This window comes from Scatophagus argus, chromosome 16 (assembly GCF_020382885.2).
Source record: "Scatophagus argus isolate fScaArg1 chromosome 16, fScaArg1.pri, whole genome shotgun sequence".
Taxonomy (NCBI): domain Eukaryota; kingdom Metazoa; phylum Chordata; class Actinopteri; family Scatophagidae; genus Scatophagus; species Scatophagus argus.
The window spans coordinates 9,966,779-9,986,344 of NC_058508.1; the positions used below are offsets into that span (position 1 = coordinate 9,966,779).

Consider the following 19,566-nt stretch of genomic DNA (forward strand, 5'->3'; position numbering starts at 1 on the left):
TCTTGTAATGGGTGTATGTTTGCGCTAACATGGAATGCGGGCATTAAACATGAGCCAGCTGAGCTGTTGGGGCAGGCGCAGAGCAAAAACAAAATGAATGCTGCAGGTCCACAATACTGAACACCTTTATGACTCGTAACCGTGCTGTATCTTTATAATGTCCTTCCAGTGGGCAGTGGCATCACTTTGCATGTAACTGATTCCACGGCGAATCCGTTTGAATAAGCCTTTAAGTGAAGAGCCCTCCCACCCAAAGCACATCCGCACGCGCGCACATATGCATGCACGCGCGAGTGCAGACACGCACGTACTCATGTTTTTGTCTGACGCTCTTCCAAAGCACACGCACACACTGCAAACACACACACTGCAAACACACACACACGCACAGTATCTTTGATTAAATCAAGTATAAGCCAATTTTCCAGACCAAACGCTCACAGGACAGAACTCAGCCTGCTCTGTTATGTTCTGATGTCTTATCTACGTTTTTATTGTAGTCATAAAATCACAGTTTTGTGGAAACATTTGATGAAGTGTCCATGTCACGGGTGCTCAACAAATATTTAGTATACTTTATATTTCTTTGATTGCTTACTACTCATGTATTGTTAATATATAGATTTTTAACCTTATAATCACCTAAATTACGTTATTTCAACTAAAAGTCAATACAGTAGACCACAACAACAGCTGATGTAAAACAACATAGACACATTTTTCAACTAATAGGAAAGAGAACACTATACACTCATAACACAAGAATCATAATTAGATAAAAGCCAAGGCAGGGAAATCATTAGGAAGTTTCAAAAGCAGGTACACAACAAAGGCTGCCCTTTGTATCTAGCCTGTTTACATTATAGCATCAGTGTAGCAGAGAAGTACACAATCACCTTAAAGTACCACCTTAAAAGGAAGAAACAGACACTCTCTGAATTAACAGCCTGGTGTGAAATCTGTAGCTACATCCACAGTTAGCTTGACCTTTTGTTTGAACAGCAAGGTCAGGACTTACATAACACCAAGAAGGCAGTCTCAGAGGCAACTAAATCAAAGGGTCAGTGGCTGATGACGGACCAGCAACCTGTATTAAGTTTCATTAATTTCTTCCAGGTGCATGTTTGGATAGCCCCCAGCTGTGACCCCTGAAGGGGATTAAAATAAAGAAACTAAATCAATGAGTAGGTTCTTTGAAACCAGGACAGTTCATCATTATCTTCATGCAAGCACACTGTCATGTTTCCTTTTCATGATCTGTAACACAAAAAAGAGCATAGCTGCTTTTGTTTTATTTTATTTTATTATAAAAAGAGTCCCACCAATTCAAAATATCACCATGAGGGATGACTTAGAAAGTCTGGAATCACCTACATTGTTAGTTCTAGTCCAGTAGAAACACTATTTTGTTATTTTACTGAATACTCTGAGATGATTTTACAGAACGTGCCTTAATTTCTTTATCTGTTTTTTTGTGTGCTGTTTTAGCATCTCACAAATTTAAAGGATGCACTGGTCAGTAAATACGATGCCCCTGTCTCCATATGTTGAGCTGGGTGTCCATTCACTGAATGGCCTTCTGTGGACTCTGCTGCTACTTTTTCTGTGGCACTGTTATCGGATGGGCTCCGACCTGCCAATCCCAGGCCACGCGCATGCTGGAAAGCTCAACTCAGGCTCAAGACGGTCCATGATGTCCCGTGGTGGTAGCTGTGCTGGAACAAAGTGTAGTGCCCGCTCCAAGCTGTCAAGAAGTGATCAAATTACCCCCTTTATTTCCATGGAAACAGAGGAGGATGAGGAACAGGGACAGGGCTACCTCACCCCAGTGCTGAGTCATGCTGTGTTCCCAGCCCAGGCCTCTGCAGAAGCCAAAAAACTGTACACAGCACTGCAAGAATATGCCAAGCGCTACAGTTGGGTGGGCATGGGTCGCATTCATAAGGGTCTCCGTGAGCAGGTACAAGTCTGTTCCGCTCCAGCCATAAGCTGGTGCATGCTATTGGCACATATTGTCTATAGTATAGTATAGTACATATTGTCTTCTTAAATTGAGAAAAGAGTTTCTCCAGACAATGAAGAATGGAAACATTGTCAGGGATTACATCATTGATTTTTCATTGTTCCTACTATAGGTCAGACTGAATGATCACTCTGCTATACAGAAGCCTCATCTCTTCTTCCTGCCAGATGTCCCAAGTGTTCCTTTCTTCCCCCGTGATGCTCACCGACATGATATTGAGGTGTTAGAAGCCAACTACTCTGTAATTTTGGCTGAATTCAGGGCTGTTTATCAGAGGGGCACAGACTCAAAATCAGGCTGGACTTGTCTGACACCAAAGGTACAGAATAAAATCTTTACTTTTAGTAAAAAAATATTGGTAAGACAAAATACTGTGTGAAAGGAACAGGGACAATATAAACATATAGAAGCATGATATAAATGGAGAAAAAGGGTTATTTGCTCTTATGGTGCATTTGGTTAAATTCAATGTCATTTTCAACATTAGTTAAAATATTCTAATATTTAATATTTAAAGTTGCTTGTGACTTATTGCATTAACCTGTGGAATAAAAATAGATATTTTATTAAATAGAATTGGATTGAATGATTATTTATTAAAATACTTTTTTTCAAGTTTCTTAATTACATCAACATTCCACTTTAACTCAAAAGCTTAAAATACATAAAATATATAACGCTGAAAGCACATAACTGCATGGCCAAGGTGCTTTTGTTTTAGGACCAATTTCTCAGATACATCATTAATCAAAAAATTAATACTCCCTAAATCTAAGACTGAACCCATAAGTATACGTATAGGTAACTGTCACCTATTGGATTAATGAGTGTTCTTAATTTGCATAGACAGAAAATCAGAATCAAAGCAAAAGTCTAATTTATTTGTGTTTTTATTATTAGTGTTCACTTCCTGCCATCAAAAATTCACCTATAAGCCCTGACATTAATTGAAGGATCTTATATGAGGTCTTATCTGAGTCATATGCTAATTTAAAGTCATTGTCTTTTTTAGGGCCAGGCAGTGTTTCCTTTGTACAGTGCAGGTGTCTGTGTGGCAGGTAACTGTCGCTCCTGTCCTTGCACCTACCGGACACTTCTCTCGTTACGCACATTTATAAGCAGTAACTCATTGGGATCTGCTGGCTTTTGGCTGTTGGGACCTGGAGCTACTTTGGGGAGCTCATATGGACCAACCAATACACGCCTACGTTGTCATCTTGGTGAGTAAAAGAATTATATTTGTTACAGGCAAAAAATCTGTTCTAACTTGATAGTAATTAAACAGGTTCATTCATATGCCAGTAATTCCCAGAATAGAAAGCTGTGTACAAGGCACTTTGCAGCAAAACATTTCAAACAAATCAAGGTAAAACACGATTGCTGTGGAAATACTGTAGGAAATTTTCAAGGCAATGTAAATTGTTAGTGACGTACAAGCACAGTGTCTGTAAAAAGTACTGACCCCCTTGGATGCTTTCCCCTATTATTGCTTTTATAAATGGCATCATGGTCACCTGGAAATTTTAGGTGATATCCATTTCACCAATTTTGAGACTACCAGCACCAGTTGGCTGAACCTCCGCTGAATTAGGTCCGTCACTTTAAAGGGGATAAATACTTATGCAATTACTTATTTTACATTATATATTTTTAAATAATTCATATTACTTTGTAGAAATCTGTTTTCACTTTGACATTAAAGAGTTTATTATTATTATTATCATTGTCAAAAAAGCAAAATTATTATTATTATTATTATATTGACCATGACTGAATTTATGAAATCAGTAAGTAAGTAATCAGTACTTTTTATAGGCACTGTAGTAGGGTGCATTTGGGGCTGTTCCAGTCCTACTAATGTTGTTGTTGTCAGACGTTATTACATCAAAAATAGAAAAGAAAATGACCTGATAAAATGCTAAACTATTGCATAATGTGATACTTTGTAGGTTAGGGATGAGGTTCATTTCCCCTTAGCCCATTTTGTGATCCGTCTGGCTATAATCCTCTCTGTTTCAAACACAGACAAGGCTGGAGTGCACAGCCTTCTCAATTGAGGTAAAACACTATGTTTTGTTTCCAAAGTTTAAAAAACAGACATCATTTTTGTAGGTCTGCAGACTCCACCCTCGTGTGAGCTGGTGGTGGGAGGGGAGCCTCAGTGCTGGTCAGAGGGACACTGCCTCCTGGTTGATGACTCATTCCTTCACACTGTCTCCCACAAAGGTTGGTGAATCACATGCAACTTTGAAAAACAAATTTTAATGTAATTTGATATCATATATTATCATATATTTCTGGGTTAGAGGGAAATTACCGTATTTATCCTTCAGAAAAAATCTTGATTGTGTTCTCGTTGTTTAACCCATGCACAAAATTTTAATGCAATACATGACATGACAAGGCTTTTAACGGTCTGCTTATTGTCCCATTCCATGAGTTGTTTTCAAAAGTTGAATCTAAAAGGCTGCCACATTTTAACCCAAAATTGCATCTGTTTCTATTTCTAAAGGGCCTCCTGATGCTGGACCCCGAGTAATCTTGAGTGTGGACCTCTGGCATCCAAATGTAGCCTCAGCAGAGAGACAAGCTTTGGACTTCATGTTCAGCCCAGACTTCTGAATTTGCTCCTGCACTACTGATATACAACATTCAGGGATGCCTTACCTTAGCCCTGCTTGTTGTGGGATATGCTTCTCATTCCAGTCGATGAATCACTGTGTGAATCTGCCCAAAGAATTACACAAGCCATTAGCCACACTTTCAAGTCATGTTTGATATATGGTCTACACCAGGAAGTGCCATACGAATGCATTATTATAGTTGATGTTTGTTACATGCTAGACAGTTCGACTATAAACTATGGACTGACATCACCTGAAAGCACAATGAGAACTAATCTAAGAGGAGCAGCTCTGGTGTTAACTGTTAAAACCTATCTTGACATCATATACTATGTTAGTGAATGCTACTTGCATGTGAAACCTATGTGTCCTGATTACTGGACTTTGTTTTGAGATGCTGATGCATGTACTCTTATGCCTTCAGGATGAAAAGATCATTATTGTCAGCATGGAATGCTTTATTTTGAAATAAATTTAATTAACTATAGTTCAACCAAAAAAACTGTGAAAGTGTGAAAATCAAATAAATGACAATTTATATTTATTTTTGTTTTTCAACAAGAATGCCAGTCTTTTGAATACTGTGTTTTTTTTCTTTCATATTATATTACAGTCCATATGTGTGCTTGTAAGTTTCTATCTGTAAATCTATAAATGAATTTACTTCTTTGTTTATTAATATAATTGGTGCTTTATATATATTATATACAACAGCAATACTGTCAATTCTGCTCTTCTGGGAAATCCAAATAAATAACAAATAAGTTACTACTGACTATGTGCATAGATTAACAATATATTAGTCAGAGTAATACATGTGTATACACACTTTTGTTGATACAATATGTAGGGAGCAGAGCTGATAATGCTCTCAGAATATGTAATGAAATTGTAAAGACATTGTATTCAAGCATATTAGCTTTATTGTTGATAATAATAAAAAAAACCCCTTCTCCTTATCTCAAGGAAATTCAATCGAAAGCAACTGGACTTAGATATTTGTCTTTGAAGACGTTTCACCTCTCATCCAAGAGGCTTCATCAGTTCCTGCTCGCTTGACTAGGCTGGGACTTCTCCTTGTTTTGTTTAAAAAAAAACAAAAACAAAAAACTCTCTCTCTATAAAAACTCTTCAAATTTATTAAATTCTCTCCTGGGAAAAACAATCACCTATAAAACATACATTTCTAATGTACAAGTCTTTTGATTTGAACACAATAAAACATCATAACGCATCCTGGTTCATTAAGCTCTCTTTCAGCTTTTTTTTTTTGGTTACTTTTTTCAGTTAGTAGATGAGAATTAGAGTGCCGATTTTGTCTTATCTGCCATCTGTTCATCTAAGGGTCCCATGATGAGGATTACAGAGACTGAACTAATCCACCCCAGAGAGACAGATTATTCCTGTGATTGTTTATATGTAGTTGTATGTATGTTTTTTCATGATGTATGATTCATTCAACACTTGTCATTTATTCTATGAGGTATATGGGATTGGGTGGGAATGTTCGTCATCAAATACACAAGCAAATAATTTAGCAACTCAAATACTGAGTAGCTCAGCATTAAAAGAAAAAACCCAATACATCTTAAAATTGCTCAAGTGTCTATCACAAGGCAAGATTATGTACATTGCTCTGACACGGCAATGTCTCAAGGCAGCAAATATATTTGCTAATCCTTCGTGTGATGCTAGTTTGTATCATGGATTAATACTGATCACCACAAAGGCTGATGAAGAAATGTCCTTTTGTTATTCACTGACTGACAATCCTGACATTGTGTCAAAGATTCAAAAAATTGTGACGAGCACATTTATTTAAAAGACAAAAATAGCTACTGTCACATTCAACAATTTTCATCCTAGGCCTTTTTCATGAGCATTAGTGACCATAAGGGGATTTGCAGTAAAAGATGTCAAATGAACAAAGTGGTTGCAAAATAAATCTGATATTATTATTATTGTTGTTGTTGTTGACAGTCTGCCATTCAGATATAATATCAGTCATACTTGTTGAAATGTCAATTAATCAGCTTGATATATGTAATATTCTATTAATTTAGACTCAATTAGGACTTATTTAATAATATACAGCCTAGACTAAATTGCAAGTGCATTAAATTACTATGCTTGCGCCACTGCTTTGCAAAAATTGCAATCTAAGTCAGATTAAATATTTTGTATTAACTATAATAAACTGTAATAAAACTACTTTGTCACAGTTAGAATTTGTTATTTCAAGCATTTTATCCTCTTCTTGTCTCCACATAACACTATTACATGTGTTATCTTACTATATGTTTTACATTGTTATTACCTGAGATTAGAGATTAGTTTCTTTCTTTCAGCAAGCTGATCTTATTTCTAGTAGTAGCACAAGTTCATCTTGAAAGGTATCATGTATGTTGCTCAGTAAAACAATTTTGAACAGCTGAAGAGATGAATGAACTGACCCAACATACAGTTTCTGAGAGTTTACTTTTGTTTTTCCAGAACCTTATTATGAAGAATGTATTTTCTCATTAAAGCAGGTTTTATGAGTGAAATTATGTTATCATGTTATGTTATATGCTGGCAAATCAAATTTATATATTATTAAATGTCTGTCATTTAAAACTGTCATTTGTGTATACTAAAATTTAATAAATGTATAAATGTTGAAACTGAGAAAAATGTGACTTCATAACCTCCGAACCTAATGTCTCCCTGAAAGAGACATTCTCAATCACAAAGGAGCAGTATCATATCAGACAAATGACAAATATCTGAGAAATACTTAGCATTTTTATTTTCCAAAATTTGCAATTTGTCTTTGAGAAGTATATATGGTCACATGCAAAAGCCAGACTTTGGAAGGCAAACTTCCAGAAAACACATTTGCGAATATGATTGTTAAAGAAACTTCAAGCAGATGGTGGGCTGCCTTTACACCCTGCTGAGACAAAGCCACTGGAGGGAAGGATGTGGCAGTAGAGGACACCTGGGCCTCCTGAGATCACATTCTCCAGTTGCCACAGGGGGTGAGATGGTTTTCATGCCAGGGATCAAGGAAGCACTAAATGGCCTGTGACAGACACAAATATACCTTATACAGAAAAGCTGGGAATGACAGAATCAGATCATTCATGAGTGGTTTGTTGTCAGCCTACACCTGAGTCCTGTTGTTGGCCAATCCCATGTTCATCTAACATTGGAGTTATTGTATTTATGAGTTTTTGACCTATAAGGAGTATAATGTCAACATTCATTCATCATGGGGGATGGAGCCTATCCCATTTGACTACGGGCAAGAGGTGGGGTAAACCCTGGACTGGTTGCCAGTCAATTGCAGGACTGACACAAAGTCAGACAACCACACACTCACACCTATGGGCAATGTAGAGTACTCAATGAACCTAATGTGCATGTTTTTGGGTTTATGGGAGGAAGCCGAAGTACCCGGAGAAAATCCATGCAGGCACAGGGGGAACATGCAAACTCCACACAGATGGGCCCAGACCGGGATTCGAACCTGGAACCCTCATGCTATGAAGCAACAGTGCTAACCACTGCACCACCGTGCCGCCCTGTCAACATCAGAATTGTAATTATGACTGGGAACTTCCACCTTCATCAACAAAGCAAATATGGAGGTCTTATGTCAGCCAGACTCTATTATTCAATGTAACCAGTGTTTAATGTATATGTATATAGTTATCAAAATACAGCATTTTGAAATCCTCATAGAATCAACCTTGTAATCACACAGCTACCTTGAGGTGGTGAGGGGAGGGTCATGCAGTTTGCCCAGAGTAATTTATTTCTGTGGCCAGGCATACATTACTGTGCCAGTTAATGACACTATCAGTGCCAACTCAGCGATCACCCAGATGTTAAACAAATTAAGTTCTCCATTCTAGGTCAAAAACAATCTATTTATAATAAGGATGAGTGGTTCACCTAATTTTTGATTGAGGGAAAAAAAAAAGGGCAAAGTCCAGAAAGGGAAACTCGTATCACACACAAACACACACACACACTACTTCCAACATGTAAATCTAAAGAATTGATTTTTTGTTTTATTTGTTTATAAATCTTTGAGTACCAGCGCAGCACACTCACATCATCTTCACAACATTTGTTTAAAGAGACGTACTCTCCCAACTTCAACCTCTGACAAGACACACTTAGCTGGACATTGCAGACACCTTTAATTTCTCATATTTTTTAGTTTTTCCTTTTTGAGCAGCTGACAGGGCAAACTAGGTAACAAACTTTTCAAATCAGATGATCTGAACTCCAAAGACATAGTCATGTGGCTATCTAGAGCTACCATTGAAAAAAAAAAAAAAATCCATCAGTTTTAACAAAAAATTGAGCAAACTTCTTCACTTGAAATTAATGAACTCCACATGGTGGTAAATGATGCAAAAGGTAAAATTATTCCTAAGAAGTAGGCTATCATCAGCATGAGATTCAGTAAAAAAATTGCCTCATTTCCATTCACAGTCATCCATTCATTCTGTTGTCCTCATTTCTGCGACATCATTTTCACAAACTCTGTAAAGAGAATGAACAAGTTATTGATTAGCTGAATTATTCGTTTTATAGAAATCTTAGAACAATTAGCCCAAACTAACACCATGTATATATTCTGCTTTTGCACCGATTGGAAATCATAAGTAAAGTAACTATGTGGCAAATGACAGCTCTTTGATAGAAATATGAATTTCTGTATTAAGAATCAAACAAATTATTTTAAAAGCAGTTATTTTAGCAGACATTATGTCATAACAGCTAAAGCACTGGTTAAACTAATAACATTAATCATAGCTCAGATGCTTTTACTGGTGCGCCAGTGAGCCATACTTCTGAGTCAGTTACAATACCATAGCCCCTTTATTTTCCCTTTATTTCCCTTTAAAAACTGACTAAATTAAGCTTCTCTCTCTCTCTCTCTCTCTCTCTCTCTCTGTCTTTCTCTCTCTGTGTGTGTGTTTGTATTTCCTTGTATCTCACCCTCAAAGTCAACTGTTCCATCTCCATTGTTGTCAGCTTCTTTGACCACTGCATCAATTTCATTTTTGCTGGTTTGTTCTCCTAATAATTTTATCATGGCGTGTCTCAGTTCATCAGATGTGATAGCACCATCACCATCTATATCAAACTACAGGACAAAAAAGAAACAAAAAAACCAAAACCAAAAACAAACAAACAAACAAACAAAAAAACCAACTCAAAACAATGCAAAGCTTGAGGGTCTTTTGGGTTAATATTGGAGTCATAACTTAATGTTTGCCAGATTTCTGCTTTTACTGTGTGTTCATCAAATGTCCACTGTGGGGTGCCAAAGGCCAAAAAGACACAATGGGTAAGCTCACCTCTCTAAATGCATCTTTAAGTTCCTTCAACCCAATCATCCCTGCAGTTTCAGCCAGAAGCTTGGGGGTCATTAGTTCCACAAAATCATCAAAGTCCACCCGTCCCCCTACTGTGATAAGAAAGATTAAGAAGACTATGACCAGGCAGTAGCCAGACAACACAGCCTAAGCAAAGTCTGAGTTGCTATAACATCAATTTGAAATAGAAAAATTAAACCTGTCTCCACATTTATTCCTGCTGTAGATCTGCTAGAGACAAAAACAATTTAGATCTTGCAAACACATCTTTGCCACTTTATTTTGTTTTTAATTATTGACAAATTTCAGAATCTCAGAGGGTGAATAAATAAATGTTCATAAATAAATGTTCATGGTTTACATTCAGCTGTCAGAAATCCAATAAATGATAACTAAGATGATATCTGTGCTCTGCCACTGACACATGACAAGCCAACAAACAAATAATATTCAAGATAGGAACATGCAAATATACTCTGTGTCTCTGGAGACATGTCTGAAAGACACATTTCCTGTAACTTTCAAAATCCATGAAGGTTTTTTGCGTCATATTTTTAAAAATGCTCTGACGAAATATAAAACATCTAGTTAAAGAAGTAATGAAAGACCTTGTGAAAATTCCCCAAAACCTACAAAAACGGCATTAAAAAATGAAGTGTCATATTTGTCTTTACTTGCCATTTCTACAGCATTGGTAAGAAAATATGAAATACCCATATTACAACAATGAAGTTTGACATATCTTTGCTTTAATCTAATAAATTACAGGACATTACTCACAGTTCATGTTGATGTTCTGACTCAATTCTATGAGCTCCATTTCAGTTGGCATGTAACCCATGGTCCTCATCAGGTTCCCCAGGTCTTTACAGGTAATGAAACCATCCTTGTCTTTATCAAACTCAACAAAAGCTTCACGCAGCTCTGGAGGGTATACAGACAAAAGATGAGAATGGCATGTAACTAATATTCTATCTCTCTGTCTATGACTCTAACTTGTATATCTGAAAGAAAAAAACAGTTACCTTCAATTTCATCGTGTGTGAGGGCTCTTGTCTGTAAAATAATAATGTCATGGAGACATATGTCAACATATTTTATATACAGTACATCTACATTACAGTTGTATCCTCAGTAACGCACACTCCATCCTACTACAAGGCAATGACCTAGTAAAAGCTCCATAAGCTCCATATATAAATATATAAATATGTACTGCAGATGAAAAATAAACCCACTGTGCAATAAGGACATGCTAAACACGATAGTTTAAACTGTTACTGTGCCCTAAGTCATTGAAAGTTTTACATATTTGTTTGAACATAAATTTCAATTGCCCAGTCCATTTCATTTATTACATTACTTTTCATTGAATCACACACTCAAATAATACTTTCATTTAATATTGCATAGGAGCAGCTGGAGCTTAATCATTTAGTTCTAGAGTCATGCACTTATATACATATGTGATATGTCACATTATTCCCTCAAAATCTCAATATGTAACAGCAACATCCACATTATGTTCTCCAATAAACATTTGTTTTTTTAAAACCATAATTTCTGATAATAAGCTGTTTATTGTCTTGCTTGAACTGTCTATTCAACTGAATATTTGTGCGTCTGTAATATTGTTGTGAAAGTTAGCACACGAAATAGAAACAGTGCAATTTCAATATATAATAATTGGGAAAAACCACATTCTTGCATTTAATTCTACATGTTGTAATGAACTTCTTTCATAATTCACTTCATGCAATCATTTTTTTTTAATATTTTAAAAATAATAATTTATATCTGAGTGAGTTTACATCTTGTATGCATCTGCTTTTAGCTAAACTGTTCACAGGAAAGAAATATTAAGAATAATATACAGATATACACATTCTATTTCTGTGTGTTTTGTAAACACAGACTGGTAGTAATAACCAGACACATTTCTGCTCATGTGCTTTTAATATCTGTAAATATGCCATCTGTGTAATCCTTGCTGAAAACATTTTCTTTTTAATCTTATCTGATGATCTGACTGATCCAAGATCTGACATAAGTTCACATACATACATACATAAATTCATTGAGTGATCAACATATTTCCATAAGTTTCATACTGTAACTTACGGAAATATGCTTTATACCAATTTGTTTTATTTATTTTTACTTGTTTGTGTGAATGCATTCTGAAATTAGGGGCAAAGCACAGAAAACTGACTTATTGCAAAGGCGTCTGTTTTATACACCAGCTAAAAACTTTGTCCCGGCACCTCTACTCCACAGACCAGTCTTCTAAGTTTCTTTTCCCATTAATTTAAGATAACACCATACAAGAAGAAAAAATAATATTTCTTTCATATATGACCAACAGAAGAAAGTAACACGTTCCTGGTAAACTAATGAAAACAATGGTGACATACAGAACAGAATTAATTAATTAATGTGAAATTAAGAAAATTGAGGCTTAAAAAAAACTATTGGAAAAGCAAGTAAATAGTAAAGAATTGACATACAAGCAGAAACAGTAAAATCATTCTGACTTACTTGTCTCCTGGTTCCTCCTCTGAGAAAGATACAGGCTTGTTTAAGACTCATGATGACAGCCTCAGCTGAGATCCCTGGATGCTTGTATTTGTGAAGATCTTTGTTAAAAAAAAATTAAACACACTGTGTTATATATCACTATATCATTCAGTTCGCTTTTTCCTGTCCAAGCATGTGTTTGTGTTTAAACCGTGGTCAGTAGTGATCTGTGTATGCCCGAGAGGAGGGATGAGGTCTCACATGGATTATCTCAGCAGCTTTGGTCCAGAAAAGAAAGATAGGCTTAAATGCTGTGCACGTACACAATTCCATATACACTGTTAACCATGAGTCTTTAAATGTCACCAATACATTTTACTGTAATAAGAACTGTTTAAATTTCTGGACTAATGATAAAAGTTATCTTACTTCATCTTTGGAGTTCAGTCCTTATTCATTTGGAAAAAGGACAACCCACATAAAATATATATCTGTTTTTGCTTTGCAGTTTGTAGACTTCATCCATCCTTTTATGTGGTGAAAGTTGAGTAAACGACTGCTAGGATAAATGCTTCGACTCATGATTACTAAAAGAAACAAAACAGAATGGAAAACGGAAAAAAAAGGGAAAAGCGGAAACGGGAAAAGTCAACATGAGAAAGACTGTGAATCACATGCCACTGCAGACTAGGCTATGCATTAGTAGGTTTCTCAGATATCTGACAAAATTAAAAAAATTCAATAGCTACAGGTTCTGATTAAAATGTAATATTAATCTAAATAGATAATTTTTCAATCTGGTGTTTACTCGTCTCAGCATGCGAGCTGTCTGATTATTAACAAATGACTGCAAAACACAAATCATCAGCCTATTACATAACCATATATCCTTTGGAAAAATTAAGCATTTTGTGCAATTTAAGAAGATATTCTCAATCGACATGCAATGATATGATTTGGAGCTGATTAGTTTGTTACATTGCATGAGATGATGTAAATGAATACACCATTAATTTGCTCACAGAAAAGAAAAACAAACAAACTGTGAAAATTAATTTTATATATACAGCAAATTGGGCGGCACGGTGGTGCAGTGGTTAGCACTGTCGCCTCATAGCAAGAGGGTTCCAGGTTCGAATCCCGGTCTGGGCCCTTCTATGTGGAGTTTGCATGTTCTCCCTGTGCCTGCGTGGGTTTTCTCCGGGTACTCCGGCTTCCTCCCACAATACCAAAAACATGCACATTAGGTTAATTGGCTACTCTAAATTGCCCCTAGGTGTGAGTGTGAGAGTGTGTGGTTGTTTGTCTTTGTGTGTTGGCCCTGCGATTGGCTGGCGACCAGTCCAGGGTGTACCCCGCCTCTCGCCCGTAGTCAGCTGGGATAGGCTCCAGCCCCCCCGCGACCCTGACGGATAAGCGGTATAGAAAATGGATGGATATACAGCAAATTTGGTCTGTATCCAGTGTGTGAACAGGATCTGCATTATCTGACATCATGAGCACCAGATAATAACATGAAATCAGTTTTTTTTTATCCGTCTGTATGCCTTGTTTTTTTTTAAATACATATACACTGCATAAAGATAGATAAAATTCACTACATAAAATTAAATCACTTTTTTCTTTTGCTTTGTAAGTTATTTTTGCGAAAACAAATAAATAAGATCAGACTTTGTTTTGTTTTCAGAGTATTATTGTAAGTGAGTTCATACCTGTGCTGAAAATTAAATGATATTTATTGTGTTTATCATATATATTTTTATCTTCAAGATGCATTTGAAATATGACAACTATATTCTAGTTGTCAACTAAATATCTAAGCTAACCTCCATTACAAAACATAAATGCAAAATCTAGACTTTTGAAAGTGTTTACTTCTGTCATCACACTGACTTGCTGTCTTTGTGTGGAGCAGCAGAGCTCACATCGTCAGTCTCAAGATGATGGACAAACTGTCTGTGCTGCTGACAGCTCTCTGTCTGCCCTGTAAGTCACTTCATGCTCATTATCAATACAAGAATGTGATGTTTTAGTATTTATTTCTCTCTTGTTTTTACTCATCTCACTTCACTTGTGGATCTTTGACAGGTTTGAATGGCCAGGCCCTGGAGTCCATTCCCACCACTTCAGTGAGTCTTTCCTGCAGGGGAACTGGATTTTATTTCAGTCAGTAAGGAATGCACTGGATCAGACAGCCAGCAGTAAAGACATTCAAATAGATGGACCCTATTTATGATGATGCAAGTAAAGCGATGTACGCAAGCAGTGTGTAAGGACGTGCTGAAATCAGCAGAGATAATAGCAACAGCATGGTGTATCTGAGACTGTCCAACCTATAACCAGAGAACTCTGCTGTGTATTACTGTGCAGAAAACACAAAAGCTCTTAAATTAAGCAAAGAAGCTTGACAAAAACCTCAAACAACTAATTTTTGCAATCACCAACAGGGGGCAGCAGGGCAACTTTTATTCTTACTGGGGCTTCTTTCCCCTGATGTCCAGAAAAAGGTCTGGCTTATGTGTTAATTTTCTATTATTCTGTTTGATAAAAATCATTGTTTTGTCATGTGGTGCAGACTGTGCTTAAAAATAAAGAACAATTTACTGAAATAATGTGTTAGTCAATTTGTTGCACAGATTTTATTGAAATATAGGAAAGGACTATTGAAGGAATGACAGCCCTGTGATTGACTGGGGGACAGTCCAGGGTGTACCCCTCCTCTTGTCTGTAGTCAGTTGGGATAGGTTCCACGACCCTCACGGATGAAGGAGTCAGGAGTCAGTGAGGAGGAGTCAATGCAAAACTCAGATGTCTTCCACCTCTACTTATCTGATTACAGAGAGGAGGACAGAGAACAGTGGACATACAGTTTAACATGATGGACTATAGGACAGGACTGCTGCTTTTAACTGTCTGCTGGGCAGGTGAAGAATATTCACTTATGTTGAATAGACATCATTCCATTTGTGCTGCCAGTGTAACACAGAGACATGCATATCTTGTTTGTTTTGACAGGTGTTGATGGTCAGACTCTGACAGAATCTGAACCAGTGGTTAAAAGGCCTGGAGAATCTCACAGATTGACCTGTACAGCCTCTGGATTCACATTCAGTGACTACAGGATGGCCTGACTCAGACAGGCTCCTGGAAAAGGACTGGAGTGGGTTGCTTCTATCAGTCAACCTAGTGGTAGCAGCACTGACTACTCTCAGTCAGTCCAAGGCCGGTTTACCATCTCCAGAGACAACAGCAGACAGCAGCTGTATCTGCAGATGAACAGTCTGAAGACTGAAGATTCTGCTGTTTATTATTGTGCTCGACATTCACAGTGACTGGAGTTGGTGGAGCAGCTGTACAAAATCCTACAACACTTATCTCTCAGGCTGGTAGATACTGAGAAAGAATCACAATATGTCTTTTATATAAATAATTTTTATTTGCTTGTATTTTAATTTTTTATATTTTTGTGGTTGTTTTAAATACAATTGTGAAAGGGTTAAACAATTTGCTGTCCAGTTTTCTTTCACTCAAGGGAACATCAGTCAAAGAGCAGTTGGTTTATTTATTTTCTGAATGGTATTTATATTGTTTGCAAATTAATTATTTGCAGATTATTGAATTTAAATTAGGTCACAATATGTGAGCGAAAAATAACCTTCCAGTTCCTGTAATAAAAATACTAGATGGCAGTCATTGTCAAGTTTCTGTCTCCTCTGTCCTGTTAAGGAGACTCTCATATTTGCTGATTTCAAAAGAGGAGGAAAATCTACCAATCATTCAACCGCTGAAGCCCTGCTGTATAAGTTTGATTTTTTAACTCCACACCAATGTTCTAATTTTTTCTATCAAATGCGCAAATGTGAAAAACTGACCCAAATCACTCAAAAGAGGACACTTAACAACATTTTAATTCTTGTTGTCTGAAGACTTGTAAAATGCAAATTCATACACAGATGCACAATCCCCACCCATTCAATATATAACCTTGATAACAGCCTTTAGGTTTGCAGAGTTAGTCAAGTTCCCACCATGACAGCGCTGTACAAAGTTTCTTCCTTTTGGTTCTCATTTCAGGTGAGCAAAGTCAGTGTGCAGAGAAGGTGGTGAACACCAGCTTTGGATGTCTGCTGACCCCTCATCATCTAAACTTTGTGTCTCTTTGGATTGGAGGCATTGGCAGCGGAACTGTCACAACATTTGCCCAAAGCCTCCAAGGCCAGTTTGCCATCACCAAAGATACTTTCAACAATCTTGTGTCCTTAGATGTGAAGAGTCTAAAACAAGAAGACTCTGCAGTTTATTATTGTGCACGGGAACCACAGTGACACACCAGACTGCAAAGCTGCACAAAAACTGAACAACACTGATGAGAAGCACTGAACCGCGTCAGGCCTTTAAAAACAAATTTGCAGATATCTGATGACCAGTTAACAAAGAGACACATTTCATGTTGGGACAGTTTATCATGACACACAGCAAACACCTGCACTTACAAGAAAACAACCTGACAGTAATTGCAACATTAATACAACTACAGTGAAAACCTTCATGAGTTTGAAGACATATTTTGACAACAGATCAATTTATAGCAGGGCTACAAGTGAGTGAGTGAGTCACTTTCATAATACAACAAGCACTAAGTAATAAACAGGATCCCTTCAATTGGCAATTGATTTTGAGAAACAAGCTGATCAGACAACAAACTTTTCTTGATCAGAACATAATGATAAAGATGAAATGTCCACAAATATTTTCAAAAAAATTGTTAATGGTACAATTTGGTCAGATGACAATCAAGTGTAACAGATTTAATAAGTTGGTAATCTCACTTGAAAATGTAGTTGTCCTCCAAATATGCATACATTCTTCTATACTGTATTTATTTATTGTATGCATGTGTGAATGGAAGAGTAGAGTGAACAGAATATAGATGTTTTTCTCTTGTTTTAATAAGAGAGAGCAAATTTCATTAATTATCTTCAAGCATGTTCTTAACAAAGATGTGGACACAGTTTTACCACACTGATATAGAAAATTTGACCAATAAGACTGCAGGTTGCTACTGAAGTTAATATGACAAAATTTAGTCAAATTTAGTCAAATTTATATCTTCAGTAGCAATCTGCAATGTGTTAGTACATGCAAGAAGATCATCAGAATCTGAATCAGAATGCTGTCATATAATGAAAAATACAATGAAATTTTCTCTCTTTTGTTCAAACAAGAGAAAAACAACTGTATTCCGTTCACTCTTCTCATCCATTCACACGTACATACACATAAAAGACATAATATAGTACAATGTATGCATATTTTCGTAAAAATAAAACTTTCCAGATTATTGTAATTATAAGTTAAAAATCAGAAAAAATAGAAAAGCATAATAATTTACACTGTGCCAGAAGTTTCAGTTCAGTTCAGTTGTTTCAGTTATGTGCTGTTTTCACTTGTAGTAATTCAGCCACATAAATTAAATTGATTTGGCTTAAGTCACATTCCTCCCTATAAGGAGGAGTCAATTTGGTTCACCCATTTTGGTTCACACATCTGAGTTCACACATCTGAGTTTTGCATTGACAGGAGTCAATGCAAAACTCAGATGTCTTTCACCTCTACTTATGTGACTGCAGAGAGGAGGACAGAGAACAGTGGACACACAGTTTAACATGATGGACTATAGGACAGGACTGTTGCTTTTAACTGTCTGCTGGGCAGGTGAAGAATTTTTCTAAACCACTTTTGATGTTAATTTGAGTTACATCCAGTAATTAATCTAACTTTTTTTTTTTTTTTTGCTTTGACAGGTGTTGATGGTCAGACTCTGACAGAATCTGAACCAGTGGTTAAAAGGCCTGGAGAATCTCACAGATTGACCTGTACAGCCTCTGGATTCACATTCAGCAACTACTATATGCACTGGGTCAGACAGGCTCCTGGAAAAGGACTGGAGTGGGTTGCCAGGATTGAGAGTGGTAGTGGTAGCAGCAAATACTACTCTCAGTCAGTCCAAGGCCGGTTTACCATCTCCAGAGACAACAGCAGACAGCAGGTGTATCTGCAGATGAACAGTCTGAAGACTGAAGACTCTGCTGTTTATTATTGTGCTCGATACCCACAGTGACTGGAGTTGGTGGAGCAGCTGTACAAAATCCTACAGTTCCGATCTTTATTACAATTGAACATGATTAATGTCCTCACTTCAAACAGTCCAATAATATGGCACAGTAAAATAAGAACAAAAACTATGTGAGAACCATTAATTTCTGATGAAATATACTGCATTTCGCTGTGGTAGCTAGTTTGGTAACTGCGGGAAAGGTACACAACTCACAGTAAGTCCTGGTAAGTAGTAATCAAATATATACTTAGTGATGGAGTGAACTGAATATTTGTTTTTCTTAAATATTAAAAAAACATTCATTTTTTTAATTTATGCTCTTTACATTTATATTGTACTGAAATTAGAATGCAATTTACCACAAAAGAACAGATGTTATGTGTATACACTCCAGTAGTTTATTAGAAGTACAGCAAGTATGTACAAACAAATGAACGTACAAATGTACCCTAGTCCACTGTATTCCACTTTTACTTGAATAATGAAGGACATCCTTACACAGAGGTCAGGTCAACAGATTAAAAAATTTAGATTAAATGAAAGAAAATGAACTTTTTCTCTCTTCTTTTTCTCACATTTTGTCACTAAAACTCATCACTATAAGTAACCACAGTTCCCACAGGTCCCTTAGTCCAGTTTTAATTATAAGATCTTTGGGTCTTTTTGAAAATAAGTGTTTAAATGAATATGACACTGATGTTTTTTCTTCTGTCATACAGTTGCATACAGTTTCACCTATATATATACATATATATATATATATATATATATACACATATTATGTTCAGGATCTCCACAACACCTGGAATCAACAGCCCATGTTCAACTCAATATGTAAATTCAGAGATTTTACAGTCAGTTAGTTCTTCAATCGATTATCAATGGAGAACTAAAACTAAAACCTTC

At 36.4% G+C, this 19,566-nt stretch overlaps 2 protein-coding genes across 2 annotated transcripts; one reads left to right on the forward strand and one right to left on the reverse strand.

Annotated features, from left to right (window-relative positions):
- Positions 1-1,492: 1,492 nt before the first annotated feature.
- On the forward strand, positions 1,493-5,145 carry asphd1 (aspartate beta-hydroxylase domain containing 1). Its single transcript, XM_046415473.1, has 5 exons — positions 1,493-1,960; positions 2,136-2,342; positions 3,036-3,243; positions 4,136-4,249; positions 4,536-5,145. Exons 1-5 carry the CDS (start codon positions 1,508-1,510, stop codon positions 4,643-4,645), a joined length of 1,092 nt encoding a protein of 363 aa, XP_046271429.1. The 5' UTR covers positions 1,493-1,507; the 3' UTR covers positions 4,646-5,145.
- Positions 5,146-9,157: 4,012 nt separating this feature from the next.
- On the reverse strand, positions 9,158-13,266 carry cabp5b (calcium binding protein 5b). The gene is made up of 6 exons (XM_046415860.1): positions 12,564-13,266; positions 11,051-11,081; positions 10,806-10,949; positions 10,008-10,117; positions 9,646-9,793; positions 9,158-9,186 (listed from the first exon to the last, which is right to left on the reverse strand). Exons 1-6 carry the CDS (start codon positions 12,612-12,614, stop codon positions 9,158-9,160), a joined length of 513 nt encoding a protein of 170 aa, XP_046271816.1. The 5' UTR covers positions 12,615-13,266.
- Between the last annotated feature and the right edge of the window lie 6,300 nt (positions 13,267-19,566).